At 47.4% G+C, this 18,801-nt stretch overlaps 1 protein-coding gene across 2 annotated transcripts in view; it reads right to left on the bottom strand.

The window, feature by feature from the left end:
- nlk2 (nemo-like kinase, type 2) overlaps positions 1-18,548 on the bottom strand; it is a 34,843-nt gene extending 16,295 nt beyond the window's left edge. The window contains exons 1-4 of one of the 2 annotated variants that reach the window (XM_061216729.1): positions 17,743-18,548; positions 16,680-17,239; positions 2,033-2,162; positions 1,410-1,465 (exon numbers count right to left, since the gene is read on the bottom strand). In XM_061216729.1, coding sequence (XP_061072713.1) covers positions 1,410-1,465; positions 2,033-2,162; positions 16,680-17,131 — 638 coding nt within the window. In that variant the 5' untranslated portion in view covers positions 17,132-17,239; positions 17,743-18,548. Of the gene's footprint in view, positions 1-1,409; positions 1,466-2,032; positions 2,163-16,679 lie in introns of both variants that reach the window. The other variant, XM_061216728.1, reaches the window with a different exon arrangement.
- Between the last annotated feature and the right edge of the window lie 253 nt (positions 18,549-18,801).

Genomic DNA, 18,801 nt, shown 5'->3' on the forward strand with positions numbered 1-18,801 from the left:
ACGTCACTGTCAAACAGACACAAGCTTTTACCACCTCACTGTCAAACAGACACAAGCTTTTACCCACATCACTGCCAACCGACACAAGCTTTTACCCACATCACTGCCAACCGACACAAGCTTTTACCCACATCACTGTCAACACCGACACAAGCTTTTACCCACTTCACTGCCAACCGACACAAGCTTTTACCCACCTCACTGTCAAACAGACACAAGCTTTTACCCACTTCACTGCCAACACCGACACAAGCTTTAACCCACATCACTGCAAACAGACACAAGCTTTTACCACCTCACTGTCAACCGACACAAGCTTTTACCACCTCACTGCAAACAGACACAAGCTTTTACCCACTGCACTGCCAACCGACACAAGCTTTTACCACCACACTGTCAACACCGACACAAGCTTTTACCCACCTCACTGTCAACACCGACACAAGCTTTTACCACCTCACTGCAAACAGACACAAGCTTTTACCACTTCACTGCCAACACCGACACAAGCTTTTACCACCTCACTACAAACAGACACAAGCTTTTACCCACCTCACTGCCAACACCGACGCAAGTGTTTTGTTAAGACCTTATGAGGGCTAACCATTTCCAAAATTCACACAGCCAAGTTTGAAATGGCTTATGAAACACTGAATAAGTGTAATTTCAAAAATAAAATGACTGTCTGAGCAGGGCTACTGATAGGGTACTCTGATAGGGTAGTGTGAGCAGGGCTCTGGTGGAACGGGGGCTCTGATAGGGCAGTGTGAGCAGGGCTCTGGTGGAACGGGGGCTCTGATAGGGCAGTGTGAGCAGGGCTCTGGTGGAACGGGGGCTCTGATAGGGCAGTGTGAGCAGGGCTCTGGTGGAACGGGGGCTCTGATAGGGCAGTGGGAGCAGGGCTCTGGTGGAACGGGGGCTCTGATAGGGCAGTGGGAGCAGGGCTCCGGTAGAACGGGGACTCTGATAGGGCAGTGGGAGCAGGGCTCTGGTAGAACGGGGGCTCTGATAGGGCAGTGGGAGCAGGGCTCCGGTAGAACGGGGACTCTGATAGGGTAGTGTGAGCAGGGCTCTGGTAGAACGGGGACTCTGATAGGGTAGTGTGAGCAGGGACTGGGAAACTGGAAAGGACAAACCACTTCTTCCAGCACAAGGGAGAGAGGCCATTGCTCCCACCTCCAGACTGACACTTATGCTATGGACTCAGTCATTACATTACATTCAATTCTTGGCATTTTGGCAGACGCTCTTATCCAGAGCAACGTACAGTTGATTAGGCTAAGCAGGAGACAATCCTCCGCTGGAGCAATGCAGGGTTAAGGGCCTAAACATTCCCTCTCCACATTAGCTGATGTGCGGTGAGTTTCCTGGCACATCCCAGTGCATGCTGGGGAAGTGCTGAAGGATACATTTCCTCAAAGTAGTCGATGTGCGGGGGCTGCAGGATGTCCAAGGCAGAGAGAACCTGGGGAGAGAGGACAACATGAGGAGTGTGTGTGTGTGTGTGCGCGCATGGTGTGGTGTGGTGTGGTGTGGTGTGGTGTGTGTGCGTGTGTGTGTGTGTGTGTGTGTGTGTGTGTGTGTGTGCGCGGTGTGGTGTGTGTGTGTGTGTGTGTGTGTGTGTGCGCGGTGTGGTGTGTGTGTGTGTGTGTGTGTGTGTGTGTGTGTGTGTGTGTGTGTGCGCGCGGTGTGTGTGTGTGTGTGTGTGTGTGTGTGTGCGCGCGGTGTGGTGTGTGTGTGTGTGTGTGTGTGTGTGTGTGTGTGTGTGTGTGTCTGTACAGGCGCATGGGTGGGCAGTCTTCACATCACATCAGTAGAGTGAATGTGCCAGAGAAGGTCACGCACACCACAGGGGGCAGAATAACTCAAGAGCATTAAGCTCATCAGACACTGGGGCAACAGAACACAGGAGAGCAGCAGGGGGAGAGAGACGGAACGAGAAATCAAAAGCAACCCATCCCGTCACAGTACAGGATCGAGCCGATCTCTCCCAACAAAAATCTCTCTCCGTAGCACGCGCACGGTCACTCACGTTGTCATGTTTGAAGAAGCAGAGCATTTTCAGCTCGCGGAAGACCCTCTTGCAGGAGACGAGGTTCTGGAAGACGTTGGGCATCTTTTTCAGGGCGACCCTCTTGCCGTCACGAGGGTCCGTCACCGACCTGCAACAGTGAACAGGAGAGGAACCATCAGCGACCGAATGCTAACGTTCAGGCATCCGGCAAACAGAACCGGTCCTACGCTCGCCTAAACGACCACAGCAATAATATATTAAAAGTGCACTTTCATAAACAGCACAGGTGGAGCGTGTGTCCTGTGAACGGTTAGCACGACGTTAGAAACCAACACGGAGGCTGGCACGAGTGTAGGGTTCCACACCTTCTACACACGGCTGCCCCCTTACTTCAGTTTGAACTCGTTCTTCACAACTTTCCATTGCAGTCTTAATCCATTCTCTCTGGGCGTGAGCATAAGGCTGGGCATAGTTATTGAGTCGCTCGCACTCTCGATTTGTTTGCTTGTTTGTTTGTTTGTTTATGCGTGCACTGCCAGATATGACAGTGAACATGAACGTGACCATACGAATCATGATATTTCAGAAAAATGCTAGGTCACAGGCAAATAAATTCTACTTTACCTTCAGAAAAAGCACCCTTCGATATGCGAATTATTCATTTCATATATTTCTTTGTGATTGTCACAGGCTTCTAATGCAACAAAACGTGCTAAAGGCGCTATAGAAGTGCAGACATTTACGTAGGAGCAGCGGGCAGCCATAGTGCTGCAACCAGGGACCAGTTCTGAGGCCAGTGCCTCGGTCAATTGAAACGGCAGGAGCACACCAAGAGGTGATTTAGACTCTCCAATTAACCTCTGGGGAGAACCTGGGGAGAACCTGGGGAGAACCTGGGGAGAACCTGGGGAGAACCTGGGGAGAACCTGCAGACTGAACCCCAGGACCTTATTGCTGTGAGGAAAGTGCTACCCACTGCAACATGGCTCCCTCTCGCTCAGGGTGTCAAAAGCAAGCCGATTCACTCCACAACTCGAGGCATAGCCTAAAGCCTGATTTCTAGTTTGTCGTACACCCTAACAACAACTGTCCTATGTCAAAAATGAAGCATTTTCACCTGAAAAAAGTGTCTTATGACACTTGCTCTCACTTATTATGTTATGTCGCAGACGATGTAATACTTTCTCTCGCAGTGTTTATTGGACAGGACCTGCTTGATGGAACACCTCAAGTGTAATCCACACCACGACAGACAGACCAGCAGAGAGATGGGAGAAATCACACACGCACACACACACACACGCTAGCACCAACACACCCCCACAACACACGCTAGCACTGACACAACGACATAACACATGCAGCAAAGTATTTTCACATTTTATTGTCAGAGATACTAAATTTAAAAAGTTCTAATTTTCGAAATTTAACGTTAAAATAACCACAGAGGTTTTTGTTATTCAACGATTACTGGAGCAATAAAGGAGCAGAGAGCTGTCACCTGCAGCTGCCTGGAGAGAGAGGTGGGGAGGGAGACAGAGAGAGAAATGGAGAGACGGAGGGAGACAGAATTATAAAATTCTAGTTGAAACGTTTGCAGGAATCATAATGATATAACATATCGTACTAGATGGATAAAACAGCAGAGTGGGGCAGTCTGGTTAAGGTTCATGACTGGGACCCACAAGCTTGGTGGTTCGATCCACAGTGTAGCCACAATAAGATCCGCACAGCCGTTGGGCCCTTGAGCAAGGCTCTTAACCCCGCATTGGGGGGGAATCAACTAGAAGTCGCTTTGGATAAAAGTGTCAGCCAAATAACATGTGATGTAATGTAAAAGGTCAAGCTGTTAATGAATAAGAAATAATAACAAGCCAGTGATTTGGTTCGCAAAGGACGGCAAGCACTTGAACAGAGGAAGAAATTTCACTGAACTAACAGTGAAAACCTTCCCACCCCCTGAATGTACCCCTAAACATTCTATCACCCTCAGGGCCATAAACAGGGGCTTTCTATTCTGGAGTGAGAAGACTTGGAGAAAACACTGACCAGCCTTCACCAAAGGACTGATAACAGGCAGCCAGGAGAAGACATATTCTCCTTGATGCAGCAACATAGAAGTGAAATGAACTACAGCAGGCTGTGAGGGACCTGGAAGAGGCCTTTGATTCAATTTGGCACAATGGATTATTCTTTCAACTCACAGCTCGTGGCATAGGTGGAAAATTATGACATAATCAAATCCAAATACTCCATTTCATAGGAGGAGTGCATCAGGGTTGCAACTTATCTTCTACCCTGTTCAACATATACATCAACAACCATTGAACAATCTCTTAGTCCTGGAATAGAGTTACATGGTAAAGATATCAAATTCCTCATGTACGCAGATGGTCTTATCTCATACAGAACCTCTCACTGCTAGAGACATACTGTCAAAATTCACCACTGAACATTAATCTGGAAAAAAACGTAATAATGGTGTTCCTAAAAAAGGAACACACGATGAACAATTACCGAGGGATAATAACCAGTGCTTCCGGCAGGCTGGACAGAGCTATAAATGCACTGATGGATAAAGCACGTAGGGCCTCTTATAGCATCAGCAGGTCACTAAACAAATTCAATCCTCCAATTAAAATTGGGCTTAAATTATTCAGCTGTACAATTGTATAATAGAAGCCATTCTGCTATGTGGAAGTGAGATATGGGGCCCACTCCTTAAAGACGCACATCATGGGACACAAATCCCACACAAAAACTGCACCTTGATTTCTGCAAAGACATCCTCAAGGTTCACAGAAATCCCTCAAACCCGGCCTTCAGAGCAGAACTGGGCCAAACCCGGCCTTCAGAGCAGAACTGGGTAAGTTCCCTTTGTCTCTCTCCATGTTAAAAAAGGCTATTAAATTCCACACTCATTTAGCGCAAAGTGATCCTGATTCCTACCAGCACAGAGCATTCATAGTGATCCTGATTCCTACCAGCAAAGAGCATTCATAGTGATCCTGATTCCTACCAGTACAGAGCATTCATGAGTAACAGCCTCTGCCCAGAGACAGACCCCCTGAAACAAATTAAAGATACACACCCCCTCCTTGAACAAAAAATAAACAGTCAGGCCCATAAATATTTGAACATTGACAAAGTTATTGTTATTTTAGTTGACTACCACAGGATACTGGAGTTGGAAGTAAATAATGAATTTGATGATTTAATTAATGATTTAATTTGATGGGAATTTATATCTAAATCGGGTGAATGATGTAAGAATTACAGCTCTTTTTATACATAGTCACCTCCAATTTTAGGGGCTCAAAAATAATTGGTGTTCGTGTTGGTTCCCGCTTGAATCTGGAACTGCTTCCAACAGTAGTGGAGATTTCAACTGTCCAGTTTCAACAATTATTATCAATATAGACACTCAATTAATGATTTCAACTGAATATTAGAGATTGCATTCAAACTTAATGTGGGGGAAAAGGAAATTCTGGCAGGGCCCTGTCCTGGTTCTGGCGTTTCTTCAGTAACAAACTATGCAGGAGGTCAGTCCCATAGACTGCAGTCCTAGATTAGGGTATCAGTGTGGCTTTGATGTCAGAGGACATCGGCATTCTCAGAAGCAGTATAATCTTGGTCCATCCAATTACCCTGGTTTCTCTCTCTAAGGCCATAATCTAAGCGCAACATATCTCACAAGCCTACAGCCAAAACGTGACGCTGTGCAGCTTCTGAGGAGCAACCGAGGAGCAACGACACGCAGCGCAAACTCTGGTCTCGTCATAGCTTCAAGAACCACAACAAAGTTTACTGTGCCATCCTTGACAATGCAATATCACGGGCAAGGGGATTCTCGCTGGCCCACCTGCGGCTGTGACCTCATTGCAGCGGAAAGGTCAGGGCTCCAACGGACGCCCCCGTAAGCCTCAGAACAGCTCATTTACTCAGAACACGCCCCTTCTGGGAGGTCTGCACTCCACCCACCACAGCGCCGTCCACTGAGCTTTCCCCAAACTGCAACCAGATCACCGCTCCTTCAAACCGCGGAGGACCAGAAACAAACGCTACGCTAATGCTAATTATACACAAGCCTCGGCTGCCAACCCGATGGCCCAACATTAAAACAGGTTTTTATTTTATTTTTCTGTGTTGCCTTTTCATTCTCCTTACTCCTATTGACAGTGAAGAGCCTTGCATCCAATTCAGCAGTGCCTACACCATGGAAACCAGTTCAGAAAACTTAAAGAACAATTAGTAAATTTACAATCATATTAGAACATTTCTTCAGGGGAGTAAAGTTAAAACAACAGGTGAAAGAATGTAAAATGTTAAATTAATTAAATATTACATTACATTACATGGCATTTAGCAGACGCTCTTATCCAGAGCGACGTACAACAAAGTGCAAATCAAACACAAGAACAAGTGCAAATATCTAAACATACATCTAAACAGAAGCTATGATCGCAGGATAGCTAGCTTCTTGCAGGTGAAAAGGTCAGCTAACCTCATCTAACCATCTCTTCCTGCCTTTGCGTTTCTGTGCGCCTGATTTGTGACGTCATGTCCTACTGTGTAAAAGTCAACGATTATACATAGGCTACAGCTGCTTTGCATGTGAATGACAGTAAGTAGGTCTGCCTTTGAGAGTGTGCAGGAGGCCTCGAACCATCATGACAAAGCAGGTAAAAGCTAGACCAACTGCTGACCCTCAGCACAGCATGATAATACATTAGAAATAATCAAACAATAAAAATCTAATATTCCCCATGACTGGACCACAGGGGGGTCCTCCTGCCCCAGGCACAGGAGCCTTTTTCAAATATATTAAAAATTACACAGGTCCTGAAGCACCCGTTAATATAGACGAGATTATGAACACCAGTACATACCAGGATATTGAAATAAAACAAAGAACCCCCCTTTCCCAATGAGCTTGCCATTTTTCAATGCAATCCACTTATGATTATCTGCTTATGCAAGTACACATATTATATAATTAAATATGAAGTGCTTATAAGTTTATACAGTTTAAAGCATTTTAAATCATGAAAAAAAACGTGTTGAAGCAATCAGAATCAGAGCATTCAGCCAAGCCGTTGTACATTGGTTTGGTCTGCATCTACATAGCACCTTTATGGATCTCTATGGGAATTTGGGGAAGCGGGGGGGGGGGGTGCTGGATTCAGCTGTAAATTATGCCGATACAGTATGGAACACATTTGTTGGCCAAATGGCTTTAAACAGGGCTGCAGTGTATTGGTTTAGCGGGCAAGTGCAGAATAACACAGGCTGTATTTATTGACACAGTAGGCTAAGCATGAATACTTTATTGTGATGGAAAAAAAATTAAAATAAATTACTGATGTGCGTCGTTACGCGCACACACATTTCTGATACAACCGGTGGTGCCGCCAAGATGCATTCTATAAATAGAGCATTCCCCAAGCTAGCAATCCAGCACATTATGCGATATAATTGCAAATAACCATGGTTACTGATGACACCTGGAGCCCCACAGGCACCTGAAGCTGTACCTGTGCGTGTGCCACAGAGACCCCAGCTGCACAGATACTGTTTGGGGAAGGAGAGACACTTTAAACTGGTTTTAACAGCAGATCTGTGGGCTGTGTTCATCTCAGAGGTCTCTGCAGATGTGGGTCAATGGCCTACTTTAATTAAGAAGTGTAACGCATGCTCCACCACAACAATTTATACATGCTGAGCGAGAGAGCGAGAGAAGGTAAACACCAGCCCTTGCATGCACTTTGCTCAGCCCCGAACGGAAGGCGATATGTTAATTCAGAGAATTAGACACCAAACAATGACTACAGAAAAATGAACACAGCCTCAACACAAGACTGAATGCAATTTGCCACAAAGAATTATGGCAAGTACACGTGACTGATAAGATTGAGAAAAGCATAGACAATGCACAGACAGAAAGTAGCGGTTACAGGCAGAGCAGGCAGCACAGAGAGGACAGGCTGAGCTCAGTGTGGAGACGGAGCTGCACAGAGAGGACAGGCTGAGCTCAGTGTGGAGACAGAGCAGCACAGAGAGGACAGCAGGTGGAGCTCAGTGTGGAGACAGAGCTGCACAGAGAGGACAGGCTGAGCTCAGTGTGGAGACAGAGCAGCACAGAGAGGACAGGCTGAGCTCAGTGTGGAGACAGAGCTGCACAGAGAGGACAGGCTGAGCTCAGTGTGGAGACAGAGCAGCACAGAGAGGACAGGCTGAGCTCAGTGTGGAGACAGAGCAGCACAGAGAGGACAGGCTGAGCTCAGTGTGGAGACAGAGCTGCACAGAGAGGACAGGCTGAGCTCAGTGTGGAGACAGAGCAGCACAGAGAGGACAGGCTGAGCTCAGTGTGGAGACAGAGCTGCACAGAGAGGACAGGCTGAGCTCAGTGTGGAGACAGAGCTGCACAGAGAGGACAGGCTGAGCTCAGTGTGGAGACAGAGCTGCACAGAGAGGACAGCAGGCTGAGCTCAGTGTGGAGACAGAGCTGCACAGAGAGGACAGGCGGAGCTCAGTGTGGAGACAGAGCTGCACAGAGAGGACAGCAGGCTGAGCTCAGTGTGGAGACAGAGCAGCACAGAGAGGACAGGCTGAGCTCAGTGTGGAGACAGAGCAGCACAGAGAGGACAGGCTGAGCTCAGTTTGCTCGTTTAAAAAAAAAAAAAAAAAAAAAAACGCTTAAAGCAACATTTGTTTCTCACACACCTGCGACATGCAATCTGAAAAAGGCTTCAATTTGACCTCACGTAAATGAGCTTCATCATCTTGAGAAACACAGCAAATAACAGTCACAGCTAATGAGCCAATGTCAATCATCTTCTAATTAGTGGACTGAATTCAATAATCAGTTTCTCGCTCATTGGCAGTTTCTTTAAAATTGAAAATGCATTATCATATTTGCATAAAGTATTGAGAGGATGCCCTCATGAAACATATTCCCTTCCTTTGATCCCGCGGTGCCTCAGTGCAGGGCAGGGAGCCGCCACACTGCCCGCACAAAGCAGGGATGCAAATCAGCAGAGCGCTGCCTTTGTAGTTCAGGCTGTGGAGTGTGCACGCGGGTGTGCGCAGAGTGTGTGTGTGTGTGTGTGTGTGTGTGTGTGTGTGTGCACATGCATGCATGTCTGCATGTGCGTGATGTATGCATGCCTGTCTTGTGTGTGTGTGTGTGTGTGCGCGTGTTTGTCGTGAGATATATACGTTTGTGCGCACAATGTTTATGATATGTGTGTGTGTGTGTGTGTGTGTGTGTGTGTGTGTGTGTGAGAGAGTGTGTGTGTTTTGTGTGTGTGTGTGTGTGTGTGTGTGTGTGTGTGTGTGTGTGTGTGTGTGCGTGCGTGTGTTCACTTCCTGTGCCGTTAGTACTAGAGTAGAGGTGTGGCCGGGCCTGCCAGGTGCAGCCGCTGAGAGCCCTTGAGTCTCAGGTGTGTCTATAGAAGGAGCCGGAACAATGCGGACAAACACACGCACGCCAGCTGCTCTGCAGGCTGAGGTACCCTGGTCACACCAAACAACCCCACCACAGTCACCCCATATCACCCCATATCCCCCCAAAATCACTGCATATCCCCCCCCCCCAAACAACCCTGCCACAATCACACCATATCCCCCACAAAATCTCCCCATATCCCCTCCAAACAAACAACCGTGCCACAATCACCCTATATCCCCCCCAAACAACCCTGCCACAATCACACCATATCCCCCCCTAATCACCCCATATCCGCCCCTAACAACCCTGCCACAATCACCTCATATCCACCCCAAACAACCCTGCCACAATCATCCCATATCCCCCCCAAAATCACCCCATATCCCCTCCAAACAACCCTGCCACAATCACACAATATCCCCCACAAAATCTCCCCATATCCCCTCCAAACAAACAACCGTGCCACAATCACCCCATATCCCCCCCAAAATCACCCCATATCCGCCCCTAACAACCGTGCCACAATCACCCCATATCCCCCCCAAACAACCCTGCCACAATCACACCATATCCCCCCCAAAATCACCCCATATCCGCCCCTAACAACCCTGCCACAATCACCTCATATCCACCCCAAACAACCCTGCCAAAATCATCCCATATCCCCCCCAAAATCACCCCATATCCCCTCCAAACAACCCTGCCACAATCACACCATATCCCCCACAAAATCTCCCCATATCCCCTCCAAACAAACAACCGTGCCACAATCACCCCATATCCCCCCCAAACAACCCTGCCACAATCACACCATATCCCCCACAAAATCTCCCCATATCCCCTCCAAACAAACAACCGTGCCACAATCACCCCATATCCCCCCCAAACAACCCTGCCACAATCACACCATATCCCCCCCAAAATCACCCCATATCCGCCCCTAACAACCCTGCCACAATCACCTCATATCCACCCCAAACAACCCTGCCACAATCACACCATATCCCCCACAAAATCTCCCCATATCCCCTCCAAACAAACAACCGTGCCACAATCACCCCATATCCCCTCCAAGATCCGATAGCTGTGCGTTAACCTTGTGTAACCGAGTACTTACAAATTTAATTTCAATTTAAAACTTTATATTGGGCCATCGTAGTAGTTACATTTCAACATTGTAAGTCAGATAATAGTCTAATTGCCAAATAAAAAATGTACATTTATATTGAGATTGTGCAGTATAACCTCACAGTTGCAGAGTTAAATCCCTGTAGTTTACGTCCAGGGATGCTGGTCGATTGTGTCATTTTAAAAATGCATGGGTTAAAATGATAATTCTTCATGTTTTCATCCCTCTTCCCTATGGCTTCTGCCTGATAGACTTGATCGGCATTACATCAAAGTTATATGCTGCTGTTAATAACTTTGGTCACGCAATATTTGCCTGATATAATATGCTAATAGCGGGTCTATTTTACCATGGGTGATTGGTCTAATGATTTTACTTTCACGCCAATACAGGTCTCCGTACAATTCGATATATTTTTATGTCACGGCAAACTTTGCCAATGCATTTTATATGGTGCGGGACAATCATGGTGGTGAGATTAACATGGTCCATTTTTCGCTTTCAATATCCAATAGATAAATAGCCTAATGATAATGTATTGCTTAATTTATTTTCATGTAGACATCGCATAGTGGAAAGTGATGTTCAGTTATCTGGTAGTTTGAATTTGCGTGTCAACAAATAAACACAGATCTCGTGTCAAACGAACATTTAAAACTCTTGCCTTGATGAACCGATCGTGCTCTTTCGTGTAATGGACTTTCAAATGCTTTATAAGACTGCTGGTGTTGAAACTGACAACACTAGTGCCACCACTCGAAACTAAAGCCTTGCATGCTGTGCTCATTGCTGTTTTACTGGTGGGATGTTCCAGTGTAAAATATTGCCAAATTGCTGACATTTTGCTAGCTCTTACTACACTCTCCGCTAGCACCGCACGTGTTTGCGGAGTAGCGTAAATGAGCTATCATCACAATATATTATGTGGTATTGGATCGGTGCATAGACACGCATACTCGCCGATTCCCGATCCAGTTTTTTGGGCATTTCCGATACTGGTGTCATTACATTACATTGGAATCGATATCAGAACAACTCTGATTGTCTTTGAAAGACTTATCCAGGATATTCTCGGCCGGAATGAGGACATTACGTAGAGAGGTGAACCACTCAAGTCTTTATCTCCACTCCTTTCACAAAATGGCGGAAACACCTCAGTGAAAACAATAAGAGGCTAATGCTTGTTCTACAGCCAATGGGATCCCAGCTGAGGTGGAACAGGGGCCCCGGTTGGTGGTTGCCAGACACAGAAAGGGTGTGATCTCCCGAGCAAGCACAGGTTTATGAAGGATTCCCAACCCAGGAGGCTTAGCAGCACGCTAAGATGGGCCGGTCAGGGGTTTACACGAAGGTCAGGCTCTCCAGCCTCACCGCCTCACAGAACAACGCCGTCTGCTCAACCACGCCTTCTCAACCCATCTTCACCACCGACCCTTCCAGGGGTGTGTTGCTTTGGTATAACACATCCACATCTGCAGGGCTGACCCCATTTTATTTGCTTGTAGTGAATAGTAGTTTGGTTTGGTTATTGGATATTTTTCTGGAACTTTTTTTCTTTTTTAAAGCAATAAATTGAGAACAGGCATCAGATGTAAAAAAATCCCCCACAGTTAGCGTGTGCTTTAAAACCGTGAATAAGAGTTAATTAATAGGAGTGAAATGGGAGGTGGACAAATTTGAAAATATGGCCACACCGTTAACCGTCAGTAGGGACAGCAGATGCTGCAAATAAACTGGTTAAGATCCAAAAAAAATCACTTGTTGTACCAAAGTGAAATATCCCTTTAAAGGAGCGCCTACCCTGCCCTGAACCCAGCCATCGTCCTCAGTCAGAGGAGAGTCTGCAGGTAAAGGGTGGAGGCGTGCACGGGGTAATAAAGTGGGCATTAGGGCCGTTCTCATCAGTTCATCATTCAATTTTATTTGAAGAATGGAAGACTTTATTAATGATTCGATGGATTCAACCAAAGCACACAACTGCATATTTATCGAGGGTGCCAATAATACTGGACTGGACCGTAAAAATGTCCGAAGATTTATGCGTGAGCGAAGTTGTAAGGATTCAGAAAATTTGGGCCAGTGAAACACACACCAAGACTAAGCGGATCTCAGGGCAGGATGTACATGGGAACAGCTACGCACGTCTTTATCAGGAAAACCCCCCCTCTTGGCTCAATCCCAAGGTAAACCTCCTCAAATAGGATCAGGGATCCGGCCATATGGTGCCTGACAGCCCTGATAACTACGGTGGGGGGATGACAGCGCACAAGGCCCCCCTGCGGACGGCCGGTTTAACGCCCGAGACTCGGGGTCGTCGTTTAGCCCGCGGACGGGGCGCCAAAACCGCCGATCGGAGTGTGAGAAAAGCGCCGGCAGACCCTGGGGGGGGGTAGCGGGACGCGGCCCTGCGCTCCTGGTCGGTGGGCCCGGGGTTATCCCCACACGCAGGAGGGCGGGGAGGCTCGTAGAGAGGGGCCCGGGGTTATCCCCACACGCAGGAGGGCAGGGAGGCTCGTAGAGAGGGGCCCGGGGTTATCCTTACACACAGGAGGGCAGGGAGACTCGTAGAGAGGGGCCCGGGGTTATCCTTACACACAGGAGGGCAGGGAGACTCGTAGAGAGGGGCCCGGGGTTATCCCCACACGCAGGAGGGCAGGGAGGCTCGTAGAGAGGGGCCCGGGGTTATCCCCACACGCAGGCTCGTGGAGAGGGGCTGTCAGAGGCAGATAGGGAAGGAGGCCCCAGCTTGAGGGACACGCCCAGTTCTGTGCATCTCGGGACTATTTATTAAGAATTAAGAACCGAAACTCCACTCTCAGAACATAAGGTATTTACCAATTCTGTAAAACAAGCCAGACTCAAACCAAGATGCATGCTGCTTAAACTTTGGACAGAATGATGTGAAATTAAGTGCACAGCAGGCCAATGTAACCATGGAAACATGACTGTCTGAACAACTGTGTCCCGGGTAGACCCGTAGGTGTCACTTATACTTCAGATAAGCTAGTTTTAATTATGTAAGGAAAGGTTACTAATAACATCCCCCCCCCACCACCCAATAGAAAAAAGAAAAAACATGTTCGCAAATGGGAAGGAGAACACCATGGCATGAGAGAAAGCCCTTTCTAGCTCTGCAAATGGCACATAATCAGCCAACATGGTGCCACTCCCGTCAGACTGGTACTGTGGCCATCAGCCAAGATGGTGCCACAAGCATCAGACTGGTCCTGGGGCCATCAGTCAACATGGTGCCACTGGCGTCAGCGGCAGCACCAGTCTATCAGCCAAGATGGTGCCACTGGCATCAGACTGGTACTGCCGCTAGTCAACATGGTGTCACTGGCGTCAGACTGACTTCTCAATATGCAAATCTGGGAAAGAGCAGCTAGAAATGGACGGACAGAGGAACAGACAGAGGCAGGACTTTATCTCAGCCCAATGGGAAAATTAAACTCTGAAAACATCATCAGCATTTTAGGTTGGTATGAGGTTGGTTTGTCTGATCGCTTCAAACTAAAATTTACACAGCATACCAGTGTATGCCCTGGAACTGAAAAATCATGTTAAAAAAGTACCGAAAGTGTTTTGGTAAATATCCTAGGCTGGTCAAAAAGAAATTAAGCAAGTGTTCAATTGTTTAATGACTTATCTATCCCATATTACTACCATATTTATTATGTGATTCTGTATCCGGTTTAGTTTGCGTTTATTCTTCTCAAGTGCAAGGCAGTGCATTTTATAGGGCCTAAGAAACCGAAAGTTATGTGTTTGCCACAGAAATCACAGCCACTTATATATTATCCAGATGTATTATTATTGTTGAGACTATGTTGCGATGTTACTTTTTCTCATCCAACAAGCCATGGCAATACAGCTGCACAAAGCTGTCATTCTAAAAAAGCATATCGAACTGAACTGAGTGAGAGAGAAAGAAAGAGTCAATTCAGCTCATCGAAGGCTGATGCATTATATTCACTGACACTGTCCCACCGGAACAACCACAGCGAGTCAAATTTAACACTCAGGAAGGACTGAGCTGCAGAAATCAGGTCAAGGTTATCCTCACATTTTATAATGATAGACAAAGACTTGGTTCTAACCAGGACGGGACTTAAATTTTATTTTGTTCCAGCATTTCATGAATAACCCTAATCATGCTGCTCTGAAGTGGTTATGAAACTACAGCACTGCAGTCTCTGACTTTCTTCCATGCTGAAATTCATTCACAAACCACTTCCTGAAAACTGCTTTAGATTCTAACCAAATTACTGCGAGGACCTGTCAGCAGAAGCACGGGAAGAGAAGGATTGTTCGGTTGATTGGCTGACGCAGAACTGGTCCAGCTGGAATCGGCAAGCAGATGATTTGCACATTTCTTGAAATTTTCCAATCAATGTCACTGGGTTTCCCCCCTCTGGACTTCCAGCCCGCCCCTGTCAAACACGTCAAACACAGCTGATCCAGGATCAGTCTGCCACGTCCAGGGCTTCATACCTGCAGCCCAGAAGTGCTGTCCCCAGTCAAACCCTGACCCTACAGCCTGCAGCAGTGTCTATGCTTCAACAGAACAGTCGATAGAGAGCTTGGGATTCTCACCAACACCCATGCATGCAGAGCACTACTAAACTCCCTGCACAGAGCACATACAGCACTTAGCCGGGCAGGACACTACTAAACTCTGCACATACAGCACTTAGCCGGGCAGGACACTACTAAACCCTGCACATACAGCACTTAGCCGGGCAAGACACTACTAAACCCATCTGTAAACAACAACCACAGTGGAGTCCAAACATCGCAAGCCTTTTATTCAAGCCTTACATATTCATAGGAGTGGGGTTAAATATCCTACAGAGCGATTTTAAGGGGCAGGGGGGATGTCCATCAGTTTTGCTTCTGACGATCAATTTGCCATCTAGCCAGCCATGTGACTGGGGTGGGGTGGAGGCCTCCGGAAAGGGAAACAAGCTGAGCGCTACCAGGATTAAACACATGACGCCCCCAGCACGCAGAAAGCAGGTGCGCGGGCACGAGGGACACACGCTAGTTTGCACTGAGTTTTCAATTTACCAAACCAGGGGGCCTCACCCAGACTCAGACAGCAAGGGAACCCCATATTAAGTTAAAGTGATTCAAGAAAAAAAAGGTTTTGTATTTAAAAATAGTTTTTCAGATCAATGCATCTCAAGCCTGGTCAGAGATCCCTTACAGTACCTTCAAGGACCCAGAGCTGAACTCCCGGACCTTACGGTACATGGGGAGCAAAAGGACTTGGAGACACGGAAGGGCAGAGAACGAGCGCAAAATAAATTACTAATGGGACAAATGCATAAGTTAAATTGGTAAACAAAGTTTCACTTGGCACATCAATACATTAACAAGACGAAAACATTTCCACGCAAATGCCTTTACCCACAGGAATGCATTAGAGTCATCGATTTGGTGCCTCCCTTCGACAGGCATGTCGCCCGAACGTAACCCCTCGCGCAGCGCCCCGCCCGCTGTTGCCTCCTCAGCGCTTGTTTTTTTTTGCTTTAAAACAATCTAGTCTCCGTTGCGGTTCTTGGATTGGTTTTAAAATGTTCGTTTTTCCCCACATTGATGGTTACAACTCTACAATGACACCGACAGTCAGTCCAGAATCGCCTACTCCCACTCGCACACCCCGGGCCCGATCATTGCTTGAACCGTGCACGGAGCTTGTTTTTTTTCAGGTGAGGTCGCTCATGCCACCGTTGAGTTGGCACCTTGCACTCCATGAAAGTTCAACCCGCTCGCACTTTGACACCAGACTGCGCTAGGGGTAATTATACAAACAGGGTATCAGAATCCACGCTGGTGATTGAGATTGAACTCGCACAGCATCTCGTATTATGTACTGTATGTGAGATAAAGAGGTCCTTCACAGATCTGGCAGGTCACTTCATTGATACGCCGAGAAAGGATAATAGACCGCGACTTCACAAACACCACGCCACACGGGAAGGTTGTACCATTATAGCATATGCGTTAAGAGGGAAAGTGTGGTACAGCAGAAATCGTGGCAGTGAGTAAGGGCGAGACAATCGTAAACAGTCGCTTACCAGACCACCCCGAATGCTCCGTATCCGATGGGTCTATCGGGCTCGATGTCCAGCTGTGGCTGTAAGTGATGCGAGTGTTGGTGATGGTGGGCTTTGACAGCTGCGGCCTGAACTTGGGCCGGCGCTGCAGCGGCCGCCGGCCCGGGGGCTTGTCCGGGTGCCGGCGAGGGGAAGTACGGCTGCTGCTGGCCCGGGTTCAGCATCACCGCTGCAGCGGCGGCGGCGGCAGCAGCTGCGGCCGTGGACGCGTGCTGCTGGACCGGGTGGACTGCAGCGGCCGAGCCGGGGTGCTGGAGGTGATGCTGGCCTGGGTGGTGGTGGAGGTGAGGAGGTGGGAGATGCGGGAGCTGGTGGTGGTGGTGTGGGTGGTGTGCCGCCACGGTCGAACCGCCACCGTTGTACGCAGCCATCATTTTAGCGGCATTGGTGGCCGTTGTTTCGCACAGAGCCATTAACTCCACAGCAATTAGAAAAAGAAATATCGAAAAACGAAGAAGACGGACTACAGTCTGTATTAAGACTATAGTCTATATTCGTTAAACTGCAACTCCTTCCAAGATCTAAAAAGAGCGAAAAAGAGATGGATGAGAGTCCAGGGGCTTTGGGCAGGTGGCAGCCAAACGGTCATCGGGCTACAGCAAACCTGACATTCAGGCCTGGGAACAAAACAAAAAAATACTGGAAAATAAATCAAATGAAGGGAACGACTGCCATAATTACGGGAGACTATCCCTTACTCTCGCAAATACTCCAATAGTATCATTTATAAGATCTGACCTACTTCTTGCGGTTGACACCAGTTTCCTATCGTTGATAATCGTATTTTAAATGCCGTTGAGCAGTAACGCAAATGCAAGATTCATATCGTCTTAAAATTAATTTAACATAATGTGGTTGCGACATAAAACCCCGCTCCCCCCACAATAAACAAACACACTGCGGCCCTACGCCTCCCTCATGTTGGAGGTAGTATTCCCCTCTCCACTTGCGAAAGTCGGAGAATTTCCCTTTTCGCAATCAAAGGGAAATGTATCACATAGGAAATATGGTATTCATCTTTTACATTTCCTCATGGTAGCGTTTTTGTGAAATCCAGCATCCTCGCTGTGTCCACTGCCAGTGCAGCGTTCAGTTTGTAGAAGTTGCGACGGTATTCGTCGTCTTCGGCTCATACAGTAACCAGCTGGGTGCTTATTTCCAGCATTCCAGCGACACTGAAAGAGAAAATGTTTCGCGTGGAGCAAATCCGCTGATGTAGCACCGCGCACTGTTCGGGCCACACAACCCGAATGCGCGAAAATGAAGAGATGTGTTCCTCTGCTGTGGTTGTTGTCGTTACAATTATTGCCACCCCATAATTTTATCCACCACTCCGACGTTGTTTGAAATTTAGGTCGCTCGTTTCCTTGCTTTAGAAATCACCCAGTACCTGCATTGCCTTATTTTCAGAAGCCCAAGTGATTTTTATCAAAACTAGCAATCTCTCTTCTGGAGCGAGGAAAACAAACTCCCAGGAGCGAACAGTCAACTTATTTTTCCCATTTGGTCCATCGCGTTTGTTACTTCTCGCGTTGAAGTGTCGTCCAATATAACACAGACACAGAAACACGTAAAGGAAATTAAAATAAAACTCCCCGACCGGTTCCTTTGCAATAACAAAACAAGCGGCGACAGAGTCGACTCCCTTCATCCGGATGGTGCTGCCTGCACCGAGGAAACGACACGCGCAGCCTAAGCTCCATGGGTACCCGCCCTTTCCTCTTGTGGTGGAAGGTTTTTACACTAATCAGAATAGAGATATTGACGCAATTGAAGTGGCGTAGCCAATGAAAAACAGAGACTGGAACATGGCCCTTCCCAAAATATCTAAGGCTTATCCAACACGAAACTACCGCCATTGTGGCTTAAAAGATCCGCGAGCCCTGCATTCATATGCATGGCCCTTTCGATCCAAAATGGCAGCAAAGAAACCCAGTTGCTTTCAATGGTTTCGCGAAAGACTAAACTAATCTATGTCTGCCAAACGGGGAGTGATCCCTGTCTGTCTGAAGTGATTGCCATTATCAAGTAACCAATGACGACTGACGTCGCACCGTGAAGAGTTAGGGTTAACACAAGGTGA

The sequence above is a fragment of the Conger conger genome, chromosome 13 (genome assembly GCF_963514075.1).
Source record: "Conger conger chromosome 13, fConCon1.1, whole genome shotgun sequence".
Taxonomy (NCBI): Eukaryota; Metazoa; Chordata; class Actinopteri; order Anguilliformes; family Congridae; genus Conger; species Conger conger.